The following is a 19469-nucleotide window of genomic DNA, read 5'->3' on the forward strand; positions in this document are numbered from 1 at the left end:
TCTGGTGGTATGCAGAATGCTGCAGGATGAGATTTCAAAATACAGAAAAAACGTTTTAGGAGTGGAATAATTAACATGTTGCTGAATTCCTGTGCTTCTGTCATACTCACAAGATGTCTGTCATCTTCATTTTCTGTTTGCTGTGAGCAAGGAAGGGAGGTGGGAACACATTAACTTGAAAATATTGTACCTCTCTTTAAAGTAACCTCTACAATTAACAGAATAAAGACTATATGTAACTTCTCTCCAATATGGGCTTGCTTTGTGCATATGATAGCCTTTTGTGTGTTAATTGTACATACCTTTCTTCCAATCTGAGCAATAGTGTTAACCAGTAGCAGCAGTGCTGAAACTCAAGAGGCAGCACGCAGGAATATGTACAGAGAAGGGGTGGGCCTCATGTTGGTTTCAGGATTGCATAAAGGTCTTTCTAAACATAAATAGTGGAGCAGAAAACCTTTGTTTCTAAAAGGGAATTAAAGAAAATGCATCAAGATACACAGTTCAGTGGGAACTCTTATCAGAATTAGTACCTTTTAGAATCCTAGAATCATGAATTAAAAACATTCAAGTTGACCCTTCAAGAGAGCAGTCTTGTGGACCAAGTAAGGCCCACTCTAAACAGTTATGTTATAAATACACAGTTATAACTAGTTCTTGTGTGGACACATTCTTATCTGTTTAAAACCAATTATATCTGTTTATCTTGTGCCAGTAACTGGTTTGCTTAAATCTGTTACAGCTTGTGTACACACAAGTTCAAGACTAATGAAGAGTATTTGTCAGAAATATTCATCAGGGGATTTTTCTTTGTATGGCTTGAGGAGGATAATTAATGATTAATATAAAGCAGCACAGCATTCTAACCTCATTTTACTGCTTTCATTTATAGCTACTTATGAGCCACTTAATTTTTTTCTAATCTTTGAGTCAGCTGGTAAAAATCTGATTCTACTTTTGTATACATGCAGAAGGTGTATTTTTAAGAAAATGGTGGGAGTCTACCATTCTTTGGATTCACACACCTAAAGTAGGGTACAGGATATTAAGATTGTTCATCTGGTATGAAGTTTCCTCCTCTAAACTAATGGCCACCCTGTCCTAAACATTCATCTAGGTTTTTTGAGGTTACTTAGTAGGGAAAGATGTGTTGACTTGACCCCCTTGAATGAATTCACCTAGTGAACTCAGAACAGGCACCTCAAAGGAAATGGCTTTGCAGACCTCACTCTAGGCATGGCTGAAGGGCAGCAGGGGAAACAGCTCAGGTTTTCGTGGGGTTGTTGAGTGTCCATGCTCCTCCTTTGTGTCTGACTTCCAAAAAGCCAATTTGGACCCCTGCCTGCAGGCTGATGCCATTAACCCATTTCATGGAAAGCATTGGGTGATACAATTTTTGGTTATTTGGCTGAAGCTGAACTAATGACTTGGTGTGAGAATTGTTTTGTTTTTAGATGGTTAAATCTAAAGGATTCCCACAAGTTGTGTACGTCATGTTGCAGAAAGACTATACAAAATAGTACTAGAACAGCTTTTCCCTGTACTCTGACATTTGCATGGCCTAAAGACAGCTACATATGCCAAATTCTTAATATAAATGGCTTGTTAAACTCTGAAGCTACCAAGATCCCCACCCCTCTTGGTTGTAAATAAAACACATCTCTTCAATTTCCTGCTTGTGGACAGTGGCAGCTGCAATCGCGGCAAAGCTATTTTGTTGGTGTTTGCTCCTGGCAAGAAGAAGGCTTAGTGTGTGGAGGCGGCGGCACTTTATTTTAAGGCACACTCAGTAATCTGCATATCTGTGCGACAGATGGACTGGGTTGTGTGCTTAGTCATATGCCCTGCACCTACTGAAAAGGAGCTTTTATAGTAGGACACCTGGCCATCCACGGCTGTGGCGACCGGCCAGTTCGCGCCAATACTTGCTCCTGCTGTTAACTTCTAGTGAAAAGATCCAGTTCAAATCTAACTTGCTTGCTTAAATAGCAGTACTGGTAACTACATTACAGTATGTGATTTAGGGGTGCTCAGTCTCCTTGAAGATTTAGGATAGGAGCAGCTAAGATCTCCTGAAGTGTAGCCTCTTCACTGAAAGCTTTTGACCAGCATTTTGAAATACTTAATTGTTCAGAAAGTGCTTTCTTTAGATAGTCTTGAGTGTCTGCAAGAGGATCCATTTTTTTTACAGTGGAGTTTTTTTAGGAGAAGCTTTTTGGACGTAGGTCCAAAAACCTACGTGTAAATACTTACCCAGGAGGATCTATTACTGTTTGTTAATGGGCAGCCTTGATTTCCATTAGGCCTCTGGGAGACCAAACCAAACAGATTACTTCACGTCATTTACCTAGCAATGATCTATAGCATTCAACCATTTAATTTCTCATGCCCTAGAAATGGAGAATGAAAACTAACTGAATATTCAGCCATAACTTCAAGCTGCAGTGAGGGCTGAGAGAACATATCAGTAGCTTGGTAGTACAATACTGACAAAGTTGTAGTTATCAAACTCCCATTAAAACCCAGGACATTGAGGTAAGATTTATATATGAGACCCAAATGTGAATGTGTGTAAACGCACAGTTAAGACATCTAAAACATGTTAATTCTGCTACTGCAGCAATGCCAACTTTCCAGCTTCTCAGTTTGGTAAGAGGTTGCTTTTGCATTCTTGTTTGAAGAAAGAGTTGATAATCTGTTCACAGCTGGGTATTGTGCTGGAACTAACAGCTTTTGCCTCCGTGTAGGACTGAATTAGTTAAGACATCAGTACACAAAACTGGCATGTCTTCCCAGTTTTACTTCTGGGGAAAAGGGCTGTTCTAGTAGGAAGGGTTCCAGTGCAAATAAAAATTGTGGTTTAGCAGTTAAAACAGGGTACTAGGAATGAGACTTCAGATTCTTTTCTTGGCTCTTAGACTGTGACCTAGATAAGCTAATTTACTATTCTCGGTTTACCCATCTGTAAAATGGGGGATAAACCCCAATTCATAGAAGCTTTGTGGAACGTATGAAATCATTTGAGGTGATATATATGTGGGGATAATCTCTTGACAAGGCCACTTATGGCTCTAGACCTTAATTATGGGGCATGGTATGACTCACTGACCCCCACAGTACAGTCGGTGTGCTGTCTTGTCTTATCTGCAACTTGTCACTGTTGCTAATATCTGAAACATCAAGTCCGCAATAGTTAACCTGTACACTGCAAAACTAAAAAGTGACTGACGTTGAACCCTATCATGAAATTCTTAGATAAGTCTGCTAAGGTGCAGCCATGGCTGCACCTGCAGAGAGCCCTTGTGTTTATCTAGCATGAACAGGATTTTGTATAGCCTGTTTGTACCAAGCTGGCAAATTTCTAAGATTTCTGCAGGTGCTGAAGCTTGATGGCTTCACTGTCAGTCCTTGCATAGTGGAAAGGGGATGTGGTGTGTGGGTGGGGTTTTTTTTGTTTTGTTTTTTTTAAGGATTTGGAAACTAGTAGTGAATTTTTTTGTAATTGGTATTTGCAGGGTGCAGATAGCAGCAACTTGGATAAGTACTGGAGACGTGGATGGGAGCCAATAACTCAGTTGGCAGTTAAGGAGGAAATCTAAATGGTATTGGGGAAGATCGGATACAGTTATAATGCTGTATGGCTTAAATGAGGAGAAATGGTTAACTTCCACCTCCTAATTATTTGTTGTTTGAAAAGCAGAGTGCATACTGGTGCCAGTAAATCCCAGTGCACAGACAGGAGTTGGAATGCACTGAAGTAGAGAAATAAGATACAGAATGGGTTTAAACATTTCAGATGCATGTTTCGTTAGTTTTGGCATCTTTTGGGGTTAACTGTTAACATATATAAACATCTTCACTGTACTTCTTCCTTTGGAAGATAGCTAATGTAGATTCCATCAATTTTCATTCAAAACAAACCATATTTAGAGTATTGCTTTATGTGAAAAAGTTTTTCATAGTTCCCAGGCATATTACCAATCTGACTATACAGTGGTAAATGTTCTGCTTTGGTTGGTGCTGTTTATATGACGTATCCAGTTGAAAGCAGTTTGACAATTGCTGCTCATGAGGGGTTTCTGCTGACATCGGTTGGTTGGTTATTGTTCCCCTCTCAGATGGGTGGTGGTTCAAGAGGACAGGCTGAAGGCATGGCTGCATGTTAGCATTCAGAGCCTAAGTGGGTTGTTGTGGCAGGATGCTAAGCTACAGGCAGTGTTGCATAAGCCTTTAATTTTCAGTCACTGAAATAGGAAAGTAGGAAAAGCAGCGTTGTGCTGTCAGTCCCAATTCCCTATTAAAGGGACCCACCCACTCGAGCACTGTCTTCATAGTTTGTATGCACTAGTCTCTTTGGGTATGTCTTCACAGCAGTGTAAGCCTAGGATTGAGCTTGGGCTCAAGCCTAACTCCCTTGTGTCCACACCCCAATTGTGTGAACCTAGGATCCCAGGACCATGCAGGGCTGGAGGATCTCAGCCTGTATTAAGCGGAGACCTATGATCTGAGGTCTAGTGTTTTCCTGTGTATATGTAGTTCTAGCTTGACTTGGGTCCTGGAAGTCTTTAGGATGTATCCCAGAGTTCCTTGGGGAAACTTCCTTAGTCCTCTACACCAACAATCTGTGGTGCAGGCTATTGCAAATGGAAGCCGCACCTCCCTTTGCAAATGGCAGCAGCTCAGTTCAGCGTTAACGCATTGCCATCTGAACATTGGTCTGCAAGCACCCTGTCAGAGAGCCTATAGGGTTTTTGATGGAGACTGATTAGAAGAAGCTTTTTGCAAAGAGAGCTGCTTCCTGGTCACAAGAGTAGAGCCAGATTTTGGTGCACCTTGCATAGGTAGTCCTGGGAGGGCTCAGGAGTAAGGGCCAGAGAGCAGAGCGGGGACTAAGCGGCTGCCCTGCAGGGAGGGGAAGCAGCAAAGCTTCTGGCTTAGTATGGCCTGGGGAGGATGACGCCCAACACGCAGCCCCTCTCAAACAGCCAAAAATGAATAAAAACAAATAAGAAAAATCACTTTCATTGAACCATCCCATTTTAAAAATTAAGAATTGCAAAGTTTAATTGTAATACTTCGACAGCCCTGGAGACTGCTGTTCTAATTAACCTCAGAACAGGTGCACATGGGCATTTTCTTGCCAATGTAACTCAGCCTATAGGTGCACAGCCCAGTTCTCAGATTAGATGGTAGTTCAGTATAAAGCTTTCACAAACTACAGCCCCCAAAGGAGCTAATTATGCAGTTTATGTATTCGTGCTCCTTATGGGCACGCCTTCACTGTTAGGAAATAGGGTGGGCAGCACACTTGTAGGGCTAGAGCAGTAGTGGGCAACCTGTGGCCCGTCAGGGTAGTCCACTGGCCCACGCCGCTTCCTGCAGCTCCCATTGGCCAGGAACAGCGAACTGCAGCCACTGGGAGCTGCGGGTGGCCGTGCAAATGTAATCAAACTGTCTGATGGCCCACCAGCGGATTACCCTGACGGGCCACAGGTTGCCCACCACTGGGCTGAGTGTTGACGTGGGGGAGGGGCATGCCAGGCACTCTGGGGTAGGGTTACTTTGACAGGTCTGTCCACTACTATGTGGACACACGAGCCCTGGGTTCGAGCATGGGAAAGAAAATCCTTAACCTAGGGTTAAAATGCAGTTTAGATGCTCAAGCCCAGGGTTCCCTGACACAGGTCAGCTGACTAAGTCCCCCTAACCTTAGGCTTACATTGCTGTGTAGACATACCCATGGTTGTTTACCAACCCATGTTTCCACTGTCGTGTAGTGAGTGGGCCAGCTTGGATACCTGCTTCTGTAACACATCTCATTTATAACCTCCAACTTCATAGCTTCAGCAGTTAGACTGCTGGGAATTATGGTGGAATGGACTTCGCAATACTCATACCTCTGAAATACTAGCATTTCATGTTACCTGCTTTTTTATGTATACCTGTTTTTCTCTCAGCAAATTTCTTTAAACAAACTTAAACAGTACACAAATGGCACCTTTCCCCGAAGTTGGCCCCTTGCATATTGTGCAGCTTGTAATTGGTTATCCCAGGAAGGCTAGGACGAATGGTCTAGTGGAGCAGCTTCTTTCCACCTTCATGTCAGCCAAATAGGAAGTCTGGTACACGTACGATAGAAATCTATGCACTTCTTGGAGGCTGAATCTCAGACTTGTTTTTGAGGTGTGCTAGTTTTCATCATTTGTGCTGGCTGTGATAGCTGACTCTGTCCTTCTTTGCCCCTTAATACCTTACAAAACGTAGATTCCCTCTGAATGGAAGGTGTGATATAAACATCACTATTATATTCTGATCACTGTATTGCTAGTCCACCTTGAGCTTTTAAGTGTTTGCTGAAGTCTAGGAGTGTGACTCTCCCTGTCATCCAACCTGTCTTAAGGAAGAATTGATGATGAAGAGAATATTTTGATATGATTTGAGGGAGTCTGTCACTGTTATAATCTTCCTTAAAGTATGTCTCTGGCTTAATTTTTTATCTGGGCCAGGCAAAGACTGACTGATCTACCTTAAATTGTCCCATCTAAATTTAGCAGCTAGGCTTCACAGAGACAGAATGATCAGGAAGGGCTAAATTAATTTTGTGTGAAAGGGGCCTTGGGACAAGCAAAGGAAAACAGAAAATATAGAACAGAGGGTCCCATTTTGAGTCCTCTTGGTTCAGAGCAGAGTTCAGTAGGACTTTGTCTTTCAAAAGTAGCTGTTGATATTAGCCTATATTTTTAGATAGTGTAGACAATTCTGATATTTCATTATAATTGACCTAAGCAACCCAGCATTACTTCGAATTTCTGGCCAAGGCTTCAAGTGGTAAGTTAATGCTTTTTATCTTTCTCCTCTAGTAAATCTTTTTAGTATGAAGCTATTATGGGACTGTTAAAGGTGACCTGCAAAGGATCTTTTTAAAATGGGTTGTACGTTTGTTGTATATAGAAGGCCTGAAAAGTTTGTGGGATGTCTTGCCAACTTTTTTCTGCTTGCCTCCTACTCTAGAACTATCAGTGATATCAAATCTAGTGTTATGGTTTTGCTGGAATATTCTTTCAGGGAGGGGTGTTTGTTTGGCAGTAGTTTTAAATAGGTGTTCACAAAATAGGAAATGACTGTTTAAATTTACTTTTAAACTTTTCCCTTTGAATTCTTCAGTTTTCAGTGTCTTGTGATGTAATTTCACTTGTCCAGTTACCATAGAGTCTTCAGGTCTTGTCTGGCCTGGAATTTTTAGTGTTAAAATTTAAAAACTTCTGTGGGGATGGAGAGGGACATTTCCGGACTGCTTGATTACATCATAAAGGAGTAGAAAGGCGTGTCCACTTGGGCCCATCTTCCTTTCTTCTGCAGATCACCCTTTAAGTTAATTGTGTTGTTTTCTGGAACTGCAAACTTACTTTTCACAAAATCTGTAAAGAGCAAACTGTAAAACCTGACGTGTTGCTGCACAGTGGGACTTGTGGCTCATTTCAGGCCTGCTCTTTGCATTTCTGCATTTCCCAGATGTGCAGTGACTCATCGTGCTGCTGAACAATGGGAACAGCATCTCCTATTCCTTCACTTGGTTCCAGTTGGCAAAGCTGTTAGAGGATATGCATTGCAAAGGGAGAAGAAATTTGCAGGGCTGGAATGAGTCATCCAAGTGTTTATGATAACTCTCATGTGGTAAAGTAGGAGTTAAGGAAGACTTAGTCTAAGAAGCCATTATGTTCAACACTTCAGCATTAACCAAGAGTTGCCTAGTAGTGCAAAACAAGTAAAAACTGAGTTGTGATTTTTATTTTTATTTTTAATAAATGAAATGGAGTCAGGGGCAGGACTTGAACAGTTTGACTTAACTCCATATTTTGCTTCACCAGGATTATCTGATATGTAGCAGCATTGTAATAGATAAAGAATCTTGAGCTGCACAAGCATTAACATAACTGCCTAAAGCTAAATGTTTGTGGTGGTGGTGTTCACGTGAGAAGGTGGGTGAGATAATCTCTTTTATTGGACCAACTTCTGTCGGTGAAAGAGACAAACTTTTGAGCAACGCAGATTTATGCAAAATGTGTTAGTGGAAAAAGGAGCATGGGGGGGTTTGCTATAAAACTATATTCCCATTAACGTTACACTTTAATTCACTGAGGATACTAGCTGTTACTATCATAAGCCACAATTACAGTGCCAGCTAAAGTAGAACAAACAAATTCAGCATTTAAATATTCACTGTGAATGATGCTAAGATCTTAATTCTAAATCAGTAATGGAATATTTCAGGAGTTAAAAACACATTGAAGAGGTTTCACCTATTTTAACTGAAGAGTCAGAAGGGTGTGATTACTTTTTCCTTACATACAGTTGGTGTTACTGAAACAGTGCAGGAAAACCTTCGTGTATGGCCTCATCTGTTTTCAGGGGAAACTATTTTGATCCCATAACTAGAATGTTAAGCAAAGGGAGAATTTTTTTTTCTTCCAAAATTAGTTGTTGAAGGTGTTCAATACCATGGTATCAGTTAGGTAAAACCTTGAGTAGAATGGAAGCTAATGATTTCCATGTCTGTTTTGTCATATGCAATTGTTTCAGAATGTTTCATTAACCCAAATATTAGGAACTCTAGAACAGTGGTTCTCAGCCAGGGGTACACATACGTAGAGGTCTTCCGGGGGTACATCAGCTCATCTAGATATTTGCCTTGTTTTACAACAGACTACATAAAAAGCACTAGCGAAGTCAGTACAAACTAAAATTTCATACAGATAGTGACTTGTTTATACTGCTCTGTATACTATGCACTGAAATGTAAATACAATATTTATATTCCAATTGATTTATTTTATAATTATGGTGACACTGCACCTCATATTCTTCATAGAAATATTGTTATCAATATGGCATAACTAAGATGTGTGTTATGCAAGATGGGTCGTGAGGTATCCTTGGAAAGGTTATGATCTACTGAATGTGTTTATCCAATTTGTATTCATGTATCACTTCTGTATCTGATGTTAGGAATATTGACTATGTAACAATTACAACTGTGTGTCTTTGCCTACTGTCTGGTGGGTGTCTCCCAATCAGCCTCAATGGGCCATTAGGAACAACAATAAGACTTGGAAGATACAGGGGTGGTTGTTTCGACACTACAGGGTTAGGTGATCGGGTCACCTGGTACTAGACCCCATCAGACTCCTGAAAGGGATACAGTAGTCTGGAAAGGTTGAGAGCCACTGCTCTAGAATGTTTAGGAAGTTACTTTTTTTTTTAAAGTGACCCCTGAAGGTTGCAACCTTTCGTGTAAATTGTCTTAGCCTGGTCTCACTTTTTAATCTAATCGTTACTGTCCTTCCCCTGGTTTGTGGGATTTTTCTTGGAGTCAAGAAAATTGTACAGAGCATATTCTTTATTGCAACACTCCTCTCTCACCCTCTTTCCTCCAACTATTCATCTTCTCTGGCTTTTTTCATAGCAATTACTCAATGAGGCTGTGCCATACACGCTTTTTCTGAAGTTGCATATTATAACTCAGTGAAATGGAATTTGAGAAAATGGCTAGATTAATGGTTTAGAGCTGTCATCCAGCATAGCCTTAATTCTGTAAAGAGCTGAAGTCCATTGTTAGCTTCTTAAACTGTATGCAAAGTCAAGAATATGTGGAGGTTGGACTGTGGTAATGTGTTAGAATCAGTTACACACCAGGTAGACCAACAATGCAGTCAGTAGAACAGCCAAACATATCTAACGGTATATAGATTTGGATCTTTTTTGTTTTGCACACAACATATCTTCAGAGACCTTGCTTGCCTTCTTTCATATCCAAACTCTTTATGTTGTATTAGTATCTCTAGAGAGAACCCAGGATTGAGGTATTGTTGGAAGAGACTTCTTTCCTGAAGTGGATAGCTGTTCCTGATAGGAGTTGAGACTGACATACGTGATGAAATGATTTGGAACGCTTCTTCCTGTTCGTATTTTAAATTTCATTGCTGCTAATAGCTGTAGGGGAAGAAATTTAATTCCAAGATAAGGTGAGCAGATAATTTGGTACAATAGATGCTGTTTGACTTAAAAGCTACTTTGTAACTTTGGCACCTGTTATGTACAGCTTTGAGTTTTCTATCTCAGGTATTTTTATGGCCTCAATTACCACGGTATCTGAACACATCAAAATGTTAGTGCATTTATTCTCACAACACTCCTGTGACGTAGGGGAGTGCTATTGTCCCCATTTTACAGATTAGGTACAGACTTGGTGACATGCTAACTTCCTATCACACAGTGACTTCCTATTACACAGGAAGTTTGATAAAACAGGGAATTGTACCCAGGCTCCTGCATGCGAGGCTAGCGCCCTAAACACTGGACCATTTGTCGGCCTCCATTTTTATGTTGTAGTAACTTTACATTGCCAGTGTGTTAAACTGATGGGGTTAGTTCAGATTTATATTTGGGTCCTGTTACGTAGAAAACACTTTTTAAAAAAAAAAAAAATATTTTGCTGGCAATCTGCTGAGACAAGTTATTCTGGTAGAAACTGTCTCCTTCCTCAGCTTTTTGTGGACATTTTAAATGCAATGAGGTGTTCTTACCTTGAAACCATGTGGAGGTCATGTAGTTTGTGTTAAGTACTTAGTTTCTTTCCATTCCTTTGTAGGAGAGAATATTCAGAACTCTTTAGATTTGTCCATTTCTTTGTATGCTCTTAGCATGGGCTTCAACCCGCTGGTGTAGTCACGCTCCTTATTGGGATTTATCATAGAGAATATTTTGCTTAAAATCATTGATTGGAACCCCCTTAAAAAGCGATTGTGTTCCTTAATTATAGGGCTTTGGAAAAGCTCTGGGGAAAAAAAATAGGCTAAAGATTATTCTGTTTCCACTAAATTACTAATGAAAGCTTTGTTAAATATGTTGCCCTATTCTTCAGTCTTGTTTTGACTTTAAAACTGTAGCATATATGTAACAAAATAATCAGTGTAAGGTGGGGGATATGGGGAGGCACAAGCAATAAATCAGGTAAACTTACTTATGTATTCCAGCAGTTTACATGCACACAGCTGTTTCCTGTTCTGAGGGTGGGAGGATGTGCGTACAAAGTAATTGAAGAAAAGAACAAGTTGTCAGATACAGCCCACTTTCAGTCTGTGCCACATCTAGAGACATTGTTAACGACAAGGGATATAATGAAAGATACACTTTTAGTTCCGTGACCTTTCCCTCTTGGGGGGGCCCCTCCAACCACTCCCCCATGTGACTAATGCTGTACAGGAAGTTTTATTTTTGGAGTTTGTGAGATTTCTTCTGCACAAACCCATGCTGCCTTGACAAGACAGTCTTTTTAAGAGTGCCAGAAAATGCAGGATATTACACTCATCTTCTGAAAATTCATGACTGCAAGGAAGAAGCTCTTATTTTAGCAATTGTTTAGAAAATGTGTCCTGGAAAAAAGTAATTTCTTCCTACCATTCATCTATAAATCCTTCAGAATCACTTACAAGTAGTGACTATTTGCATTTTAGTGTGCAGGTGCTGGATCCCTTATGAAACAAACTCTTCCCATTTTACTTGAAGATAGAAAATGACGAGTCAGAGCTCCGTTGTCTCCATTCATTAGTGTGACATCCTGCTCATGATGCCCAGAATTCTGAGCCACTGTATTACTCCTCTGCCTTAGCAGCAGCAAAGCTCTCTTGCTAAGCTGTGTGTCAGCTTCCTGACACATCAGCCTGTCTGCCTTGCCAGCAAATTCTTCAAGACTCTGCCAATCTAAACTTTCCCTTGCAGACATTACTTTCCCCTAGAATTGAAATTAGGGGAAGTGTTTGAATTTACAGGGGGGTGAACGGTGAGGGATGAGACTGTGAGGGCTAAGGTGGGCTGTATGGCACCATAATAAAAACTGAAAACTGTTTCAGAACCATTTTATTAGATTTAACTGTTTTAAAATCATCACACAAATTAAAGTTGGCTATTCAAGCCTTCTATGAAGAACTACGTCTGCATCCTTCTTGGTTTCTTCTTGTAATTTTGCACAACTCTGTTAATGAACTTGTTGAATGCAGTGCGTTAATCTTTGGTGGCTTCTCACGTGTCCGGTAGTTTCAGTCCTTGAATTGATATGCTCATTAGTTCATTCACAAGATCAGGCAGAAGGTGGCTTCTTTTGGAACACACAATTCTTTCTATTCAATGACAAAAACACTCACCTGGGAGTAGCAAGAGATGAATTCCTACTTTTATCCCAGGACACGTAGCACAAAGATCAAATCAAGCCACTAGCGGTGTTTTTAAAAAAAAAAAAAAAAAAAAAAGTTGAAGTCAAATCTTTGTTCATTCGTCATATGACATTCCACTTTGTGTTCAAATTCTCTATTTTGTCCTGATCCCATGGCAGCCCCATTGCTGGTAGTGCCTCACTTCACTCAACTGTCGGTGTTTTATAAGACAGGCATCTGTAAAAGCTACATAGAAGCTGAGTAGAATCCAAAAGTCACTGTTGTAAATTTGAAGAATCAAGTCTGTGTCTTTCTCCACCTGGCTTAACAAACATTTCTTGTCGTCTTCACTTAAAGATTCAATATAAGAGTCTTCATTAGCCAACTTCTGGACTACAGTCTTTGCCTCCTTACAGTACATTTTCAATGGATATCTCTGATTGATCCAGATGTAGCTTCTGTTGCTGGACGAAGATCTACTAATGTTGTAGCAGATGCCTGGATGGAATTGTTTAATGACCCAAGTGGTTTCAACAGTAGAATTACAAGAGAGAGAATGGCGATTGTCTTCTCTAAATGTGGCAGCAAAAGTAGCCAACCAGCCTCGCTACTTAGATCCGCCCAGTCTTGGTAGATACTTTCCAAAACCAGTAATACTGGTTCCAGTAATTTTAAGACAACAGCCAAGGATCACTCATGAGAAAGCCAGTGGGTTTTCCCAGGTTGGACTAATGTGCACATCAGTCCCAGAGCATCTTCTGTTTTGTCCAGTCCTTTTGTCCAGTCCTTGTTGAAAAGATAACAAAGACATTAAATGGCTTTTGAAGATTCTGCAACTTGTACTACTGCTAGTTGAGTAGATCATAGAATCGTAGGAGTGGAAGAGACCTTGAGAGATCTCTAGTCCAGTCCCCGGGACTCAAGGCAGGACTAAGTATTACCTTCTAGACCATCCCTGACAGGTGATTGTCTAACCTTCTCTTAAAAACTTCCCAATGACAGAGATTCCACAACCTCCCTTGGCAATTTATCCAGTGCTTAACTAACCTAACAGTTAGGAAGTTTTTTCTAATGTCCGACCTGAACTGTGTTTGCTGCATTTTAAGCCCATTGCTTCTTGTCCTATGCTCAGAGGTTAACAAGAACAATTTTTCTCTCTCCTCCTTGTAACAACTTTTTGTGTATTTGAAAACTGTTATGTTTCCTCCGTCCTCTCTTCCCCAGACTAAACAAACCCAATCTTTTTTCCATCTTTCCTCATTGGTCATGTTTTCTAGACGTCTAGTCATTTTTGTTGCTCTTCTCTGGACTTACTGCAGTGTGTCCACATTTTTTTCTGAAATGTGTCCAGAACTGGACACAATACTCCAGTTGAGGCCGTATCAGTGCAGAGTACGGCAGGAGAATTACTTCTTATGTCTTGTTTACAACACTCCTGTTAATACATCCCAGAATGTTTGCTTTTTTGCAACAGTGTTACATTGACTCATATTTAGCTTGTGATCCACTGTGACCCCCTGTCAAGGTTCCTTCCCCACTCTGAACTCTAGGGTACAGATGTGGGGACCTGCATGAAAAACCCCCTAAGCTTATTTTTACCAGCTTAGGTTAAAACTTCCCCAAGGTACAAACTACTTTACCTTTTGCCCTTGGACTTTATTGCTGCCACCACCAAGTGTCTAACAAATATATAACAGGGAAAGAGCCCGCTTGGAAACGTCTTTCCCCCCCAAAAATTCTCCCAAACCCTACACCCCCTTTCCTGGGGAAGGCTTGATAAAAATCCTCACCAATTTGCATAGGTGAACACAGACCCAAACCCTTGGATCTTAAGAACAATGAAAAAGCAATCAGGTTCTTAAAAGAAGAATTTTAATTGAAGAAAAAGTAAAAGAATCACCTCTGTAAAATCAGGATGGTAAATACCTTACAGGGTAATCAGATTCAAAACATCGAGAATCCCTCTAGGCAAAACCTTAAGTTACGCAAAGACACAAAAACAGGAATATACATTCCATTCAGCACAACTTATTTTCTCAGCCATTTAAACAAAACAGAATCTAACGCACATCTAGCTGGATTACTTACTAAGTTCTAAGACTCCATTCCTTTCCTGTTCCTGGCAAAAAAAAAAAAAAAACAAAAAACCACCAGACAGAAAGAACCCTTTGTTCTCTTCCCCCCCCCCCCCCCACTTTAAAAGTATCTTGTCTCCTCATTGGTCATTTTGGTCAGGTGCCAGCGAGGTTATCTTTAGCTTCTTAACCCTTTACAGGTGAAAGGGTTTTTTCCTCTGGCCAGGAGGGATTTAAAGGTGGTTAGCCTTCCCTTTATATTTATGACCCCCCAGATACCTTTCCGCAGTACTACTTCCTAGGTAGTTATTTCTCATTTTGTATGAAAGCAACTGATTGTTCCTTCCTAAATGGAGTACTTTGCATTTGTCCTTATTGAATTTAATCCTGTTTACTTCAGACTAATTCTCTAGTTTGTCCAGACCCTTTTGAATTTTAATCCTATACTCCAAAGCACTTTCAACCCCTCTCAGCTTGATATTGTCCATTAAACTTTATAAGTGTACTCTCTATGCCATTATCTAAATCATTGATGAAGATAATGAACAGAACCAGATGCAGGATGAAGCCCTTCAGTACCCACTCAATATGCCCTTCCACCTTGACTGTGAACCACTGATAACTACTCTCTGGGAATGGTTTTCCAGCTAGTTATTTACTCCCCTTATAGTAGCTCCCTTTAGGTTATATTTCTCTAGTTGGTTTATGAGAAGATCATGCGAGACAGTATCAAAAGCCTTACTAAAGTCAAAATATTCCACCTCTATCGCCTCTCCCTGCTACCCAGAAGGCTTGTTACCCTGGCAAAGAAAGCTATTAGGTTGGTTGATGCGATTTGTTCTTGGCAAATCCATGTTGACGTTACTTATCACCTTATTATCTTCTAGGTGTTTGCAAATTGATTGCTTAATTATTTGCTCCATTATCTTTCCAGGTACTGAAGTTAAGATGGCCTCTGCAGTGTGTGTAGGAGAGATTAGGGTTACACTTTCCTCTGAGCAAAGCTTGTATCCCACCATGTCTTCCAGAGAAGTTTGAAGCTCCATCAAATGCTTGTACCATCTGTTTGGGGTCCAGTTTACAAGCATTTAATTCTAAGATGTGGGTTGTCACAGATGTGTCTGCTGTAACCTGAACATCTAGAAATGCATCTCCTGGCCTACCACTGACATCAAGATAACGTATGCAGTGACTTAATACTTGATGCCCATTTGTATCAGGGTATTCATTAGCCATGTATGCAGATTTTTTTGAATGTGGTGAGAGTTCTTCACTTTTTCAACTGCTGTCTTTCACTGTTGCACCGCATGCTTCTAACCAGTCAGTTGAGTTTCTTGCAGAAAGATATTGAGCATTTGCTGGTCTTGTTCGGAACCAGTGTCCAACTTCAGGGTTAACCAGTGACAATGCACTTAACTTTGGCCTCCTGTCTGTAGTGTGAGGTATCTCTTGCTTAAGTGAAAGTATGATGCAACAGTCATGTTTGTTCGCATAAACTATGTTGAGTCTAGCATTCTTAACAGCCTCATTAAGTACTTCTAAAATTGGCTTTGACAGTGACTGGCTTATAAGGCTTGCTGCATATCGCTGAAGTCCAGAGGCTTGGTGTTTTGCAGCCTTTTCACATAGTTTGTCAGCACTGGCTTTGCTGATCAGTCTGGCAAACCAAGCTCCTCTAGTTGTACCAACTGAAGCAGTGAGAAGCTTTCCTTCTTTGTAATTTTTTTTTTCAAGAGGTGCACCAGTTGTCATCTTTTCTGACTTAAATAAATGGGAAAAGTTTGACCAGCAAACATCAGGAACTGCCTTTAGGTTTTGGAGACCTGTTTCTTCAGTAGGTAGCTGTATTTGTGTGTTTGGCTGTTCAGATGTAGATACACCACTTGAGCCTTCAGATGACATATTGGTATATTCTTGGTTCTTAGCATGTTCTTCATCTTTGTTGGTCTGACCCAAGTCGGGGGGGCCACTAGTAGCGGGGTTGTAGAGGTAACAAATCAGTGAATTCCAGTTCTCAAGTTCATCGGGATCTCCCTGCAGTGTCCAATCCCCCTCACTGGACACTCAAAAATGGTTAGGTTTGCTGTCTCCAAAGAGACAGAGCACACATCATCCTGTTAGAATAGCTGAAGACTCATGCTTGACTTCCAATATACGGCACTGAGATGGTTTTGTAATAAAACAAGAATAAGTTTATTAACAAAGACCGGATATTCGTGATGCTAAATGAGAGAGAGGCGCAGGTATAGTTACAGACAAAACAAAATAAATCCCGCTTTCTAGTGACTAATCTTAGCACATTGTAATCTTTACATAAGCAGTTTCCTTACACCAAGTTAGCAGCATCTCCAAGCCCGGGGATCCACCTACACAGAATCAAAGGGTGCTTTTCCCTTTGTTCCTCAAGTGATGGATTACTAAAATCTCTTTGCTCCCCTTATATTATGTAAAATCCACTGTGTCTGTCCCAAGAGCCAGGAAGGATTCCTGGGGTGCAGACTCTGCCCCCTGGGGTGCTCACTAAACTGCTGCTTGATAGCTTTGTTTATCGTTTATATAAATATACTTTCATTGTCCTCTGCCAGTAATCAAGATGGTCAGACAGCTAAATACACATTCCTTTGTTTTGGGCAGGCTGGGCTTATGCGCTGCCTCCCAAACACATTTTAAGAACGTATTTCCAACACACACACCTCTTTGTGCACAACCTGTATATACATCACAAAATGATTTTCAGGACCTCATGTGTCACCAGTTGTTAAATGATACCTTACATGACACTTTTTAGATAGATATTACAATAACCGTGTGTTGGGGGAATGTGTGATAGTTATAGTATGGTGGGCTCTCTGCCAGTTGGCATTGAAGGGCTCCTTGGGGCTCTTAGTCTGAAAGCTTTTGCTGAGTTGTAGTAAACTAGTATTGAGTGCTCCAGTCTTCCATGGGACTCTTCCAAACATGGTACCCTTTTTAATTTGTTCTGGAAAGGAATTTGGTTCTCTCACCTCACACACTGTGGTGATGGGGATCATACAAAAATAAGTAGGTAGCTCTTTCTTGTGGGAGATAATAGGTTATACTCCTAGTTATAAATATGATCCTGAATGTAACTATTTGGTGAGCGCAAACTACCAGTCTTAATCTTGGTTCAGTCTACTGGTAGCACTCTCTAGTGCATACATTTTGCTCCCCAGGAGTGCAATGGATAGGCTTTGAAGGGAAACTTCAGACAACTTTATAGGTGCAAGGATGGTGACTAGTGATGCAAGGAGGAGTGGATGCTAATTTAGATTCTCAGTCTAGGATGTGGAGTACTCCAGGACAGATGGGTTTGAGGAAGAAGATTCCTGTTTCCCTTTGGGGCAAAATTGAAGCTTCCTTCTAAATGGAAAAAGTCACTTCTTAAAGGAGTATAAATGTATTCCTGCGTGTGTGTCATCTTTAAATGACCTTTGATTTGACTTATTTTAAATGATTTATTGGAGGTCTTGCAAAGAAATGCATTTTTAAAAGATACATATAAATAACCCTTGAGGCTTAATATTACATACCCAATTCAACAATAGTCTGATATAGTTTTAGAAAAAGACACTTGAGTTTTAAAAAGAACCTGGTTAGATTTTTGAAAACCAGTGTATCCTTCAGGAGGGACCATATTTTGAAGGAAATTAAAAAAAAAAAAAAAAAAGAAAACCCTATATTTTTCCGCCAAGCTTGTCTCCTTAGTGAAAATTTAAGTCAGACACGTCCCAGGTTGCTTAAACCTATTGCTACTTCATTTGACAATTTTTGATGTGTAGCATGTGCTTCTGTTCTCTGCCATGAGTTTTAAGACAAAAATGCAATGGTTTCCAGTAAATGTAGTCCACTGTACTGTTACCCAGTGATATTTAATCTGTATTCTACATACAAAAGAGGACCCAGTGCATTGAGAGAGCATGAGCTGGCTCTAGCAGCAGCTCATGTTCAGTGTATGAATTTTGAGCACTTATTGTACAAACCTATTGCTGTAAACATTCTTTATTGCTTTTTAAGTAATGTGCATTGGTCTCTTTTTTTACAGGCATTCCACAGGAAGTGCTGTACTGTCTTAAGGTTATGTTAAAGCTGCTCCAATATTCTTACCAACAGTTTGTTTCAAAGTAAATTATACAATGCTCTTCTCATTACAGCCTCTCGGCACATCGGGATCCAGTCCAGACATCAATTTTCTGTGTATGTGGAAAAGCAAATGGGCAAAAAAGGCTTTCATTCAATAAACTGCTTGATTTGCTAGCCTAGAAACAAGATTTAAGAAGCATTTCTTTCCTTTTCAACAGGGTGAATCGGTGAAATACTTCCTGGATAACCTGGATCGGATTGGCCAGCTGGTGAGATGTAACTATTTATAGTCCACAGGGGTTGAAGTTAGGAAGTGCATTCTTGCAGATGCTTTAATATCCCTGGTTTAAAACTAGTAAGCATAAGTTCCAAATATTTTAATCAAGAAAACAGCGCTCCCCTGGAATGTGTTAAACTTTGGCCTATGCAGCTTGATATATGTTTGGACATTTTACTAAGCCTTTGTATTGACAAGTAAACAGGAATACAATGAAAAGTTACATGAACAAAAATCTACATCTTCCTCTTCTGTCTCCTCTCTCACCATCTTTGAACCACATCCACTTCCTATGCTGATCAATTGCTCACAATTGCCCTGAGCAGCAGTGTGAATTTTACAAGAAATTGCCCATTGAGCTACCACCACCTGTAAGGGCCACAGTAATGGGGAAAATAGCTTGGGTTCTTGCAAAAGGTCTAATGGGGAGAAAAGGTGAGAGGGGATGTACTGCTGCTCATCTTCCTGAGCATAGAGAAAGACAGAAGAATTTCATCCATTTCACTGTTGTTCCCATAGGTGGCAGTGAGACTGGCCAGTACTTACAACAGAATTAAACTTGTGATAGAGGTCAGCACATACCTCCTGTGGAAGGATGCTGTCACTACAGCTTGCAAGATATTATTATTATTTATTAGTATTAATTATTATTATTGTAAATGTATCAAGCTTCTTAAAAACAGGTTTAAAAGATAATTTCACTGACATTATGGAGACTTGCATTCATTAACACAAATTAATAGTTTCATGGGCAAGAATATCTTAATAGTAAAGTAGTTTCCAACCTGGAAAGGAAGAATTGAATTT

At 40.3% G+C, this 19469-nt stretch overlaps 1 protein-coding gene across 1 annotated transcript in view; it reads left to right on the forward strand.

Annotated features, from left to right (window-relative positions):
• The window catches only part of GNA12 (G protein subunit alpha 12), a 77380-nt gene that overhangs the window by 48337 nt on the left and 9574 nt on the right, over positions 1 to 19469 (forward strand). Inside the window, exon 3 of the mRNA XM_074965180.1 lies at positions 18604 to 18654. Within this exon, the coding sequence (XP_074821281.1) occupies positions 18604 to 18654 (51 nt within the window). The remainder of the gene's footprint in view (positions 1 to 18603; positions 18655 to 19469) is intronic.

Source organism: Natator depressus, chromosome 10 (assembly GCF_965152275.1).
Source record: "Natator depressus isolate rNatDep1 chromosome 10, rNatDep2.hap1, whole genome shotgun sequence".
In the NCBI taxonomy this organism is placed as follows: domain Eukaryota; kingdom Metazoa; phylum Chordata; order Testudines; family Cheloniidae; genus Natator; species Natator depressus.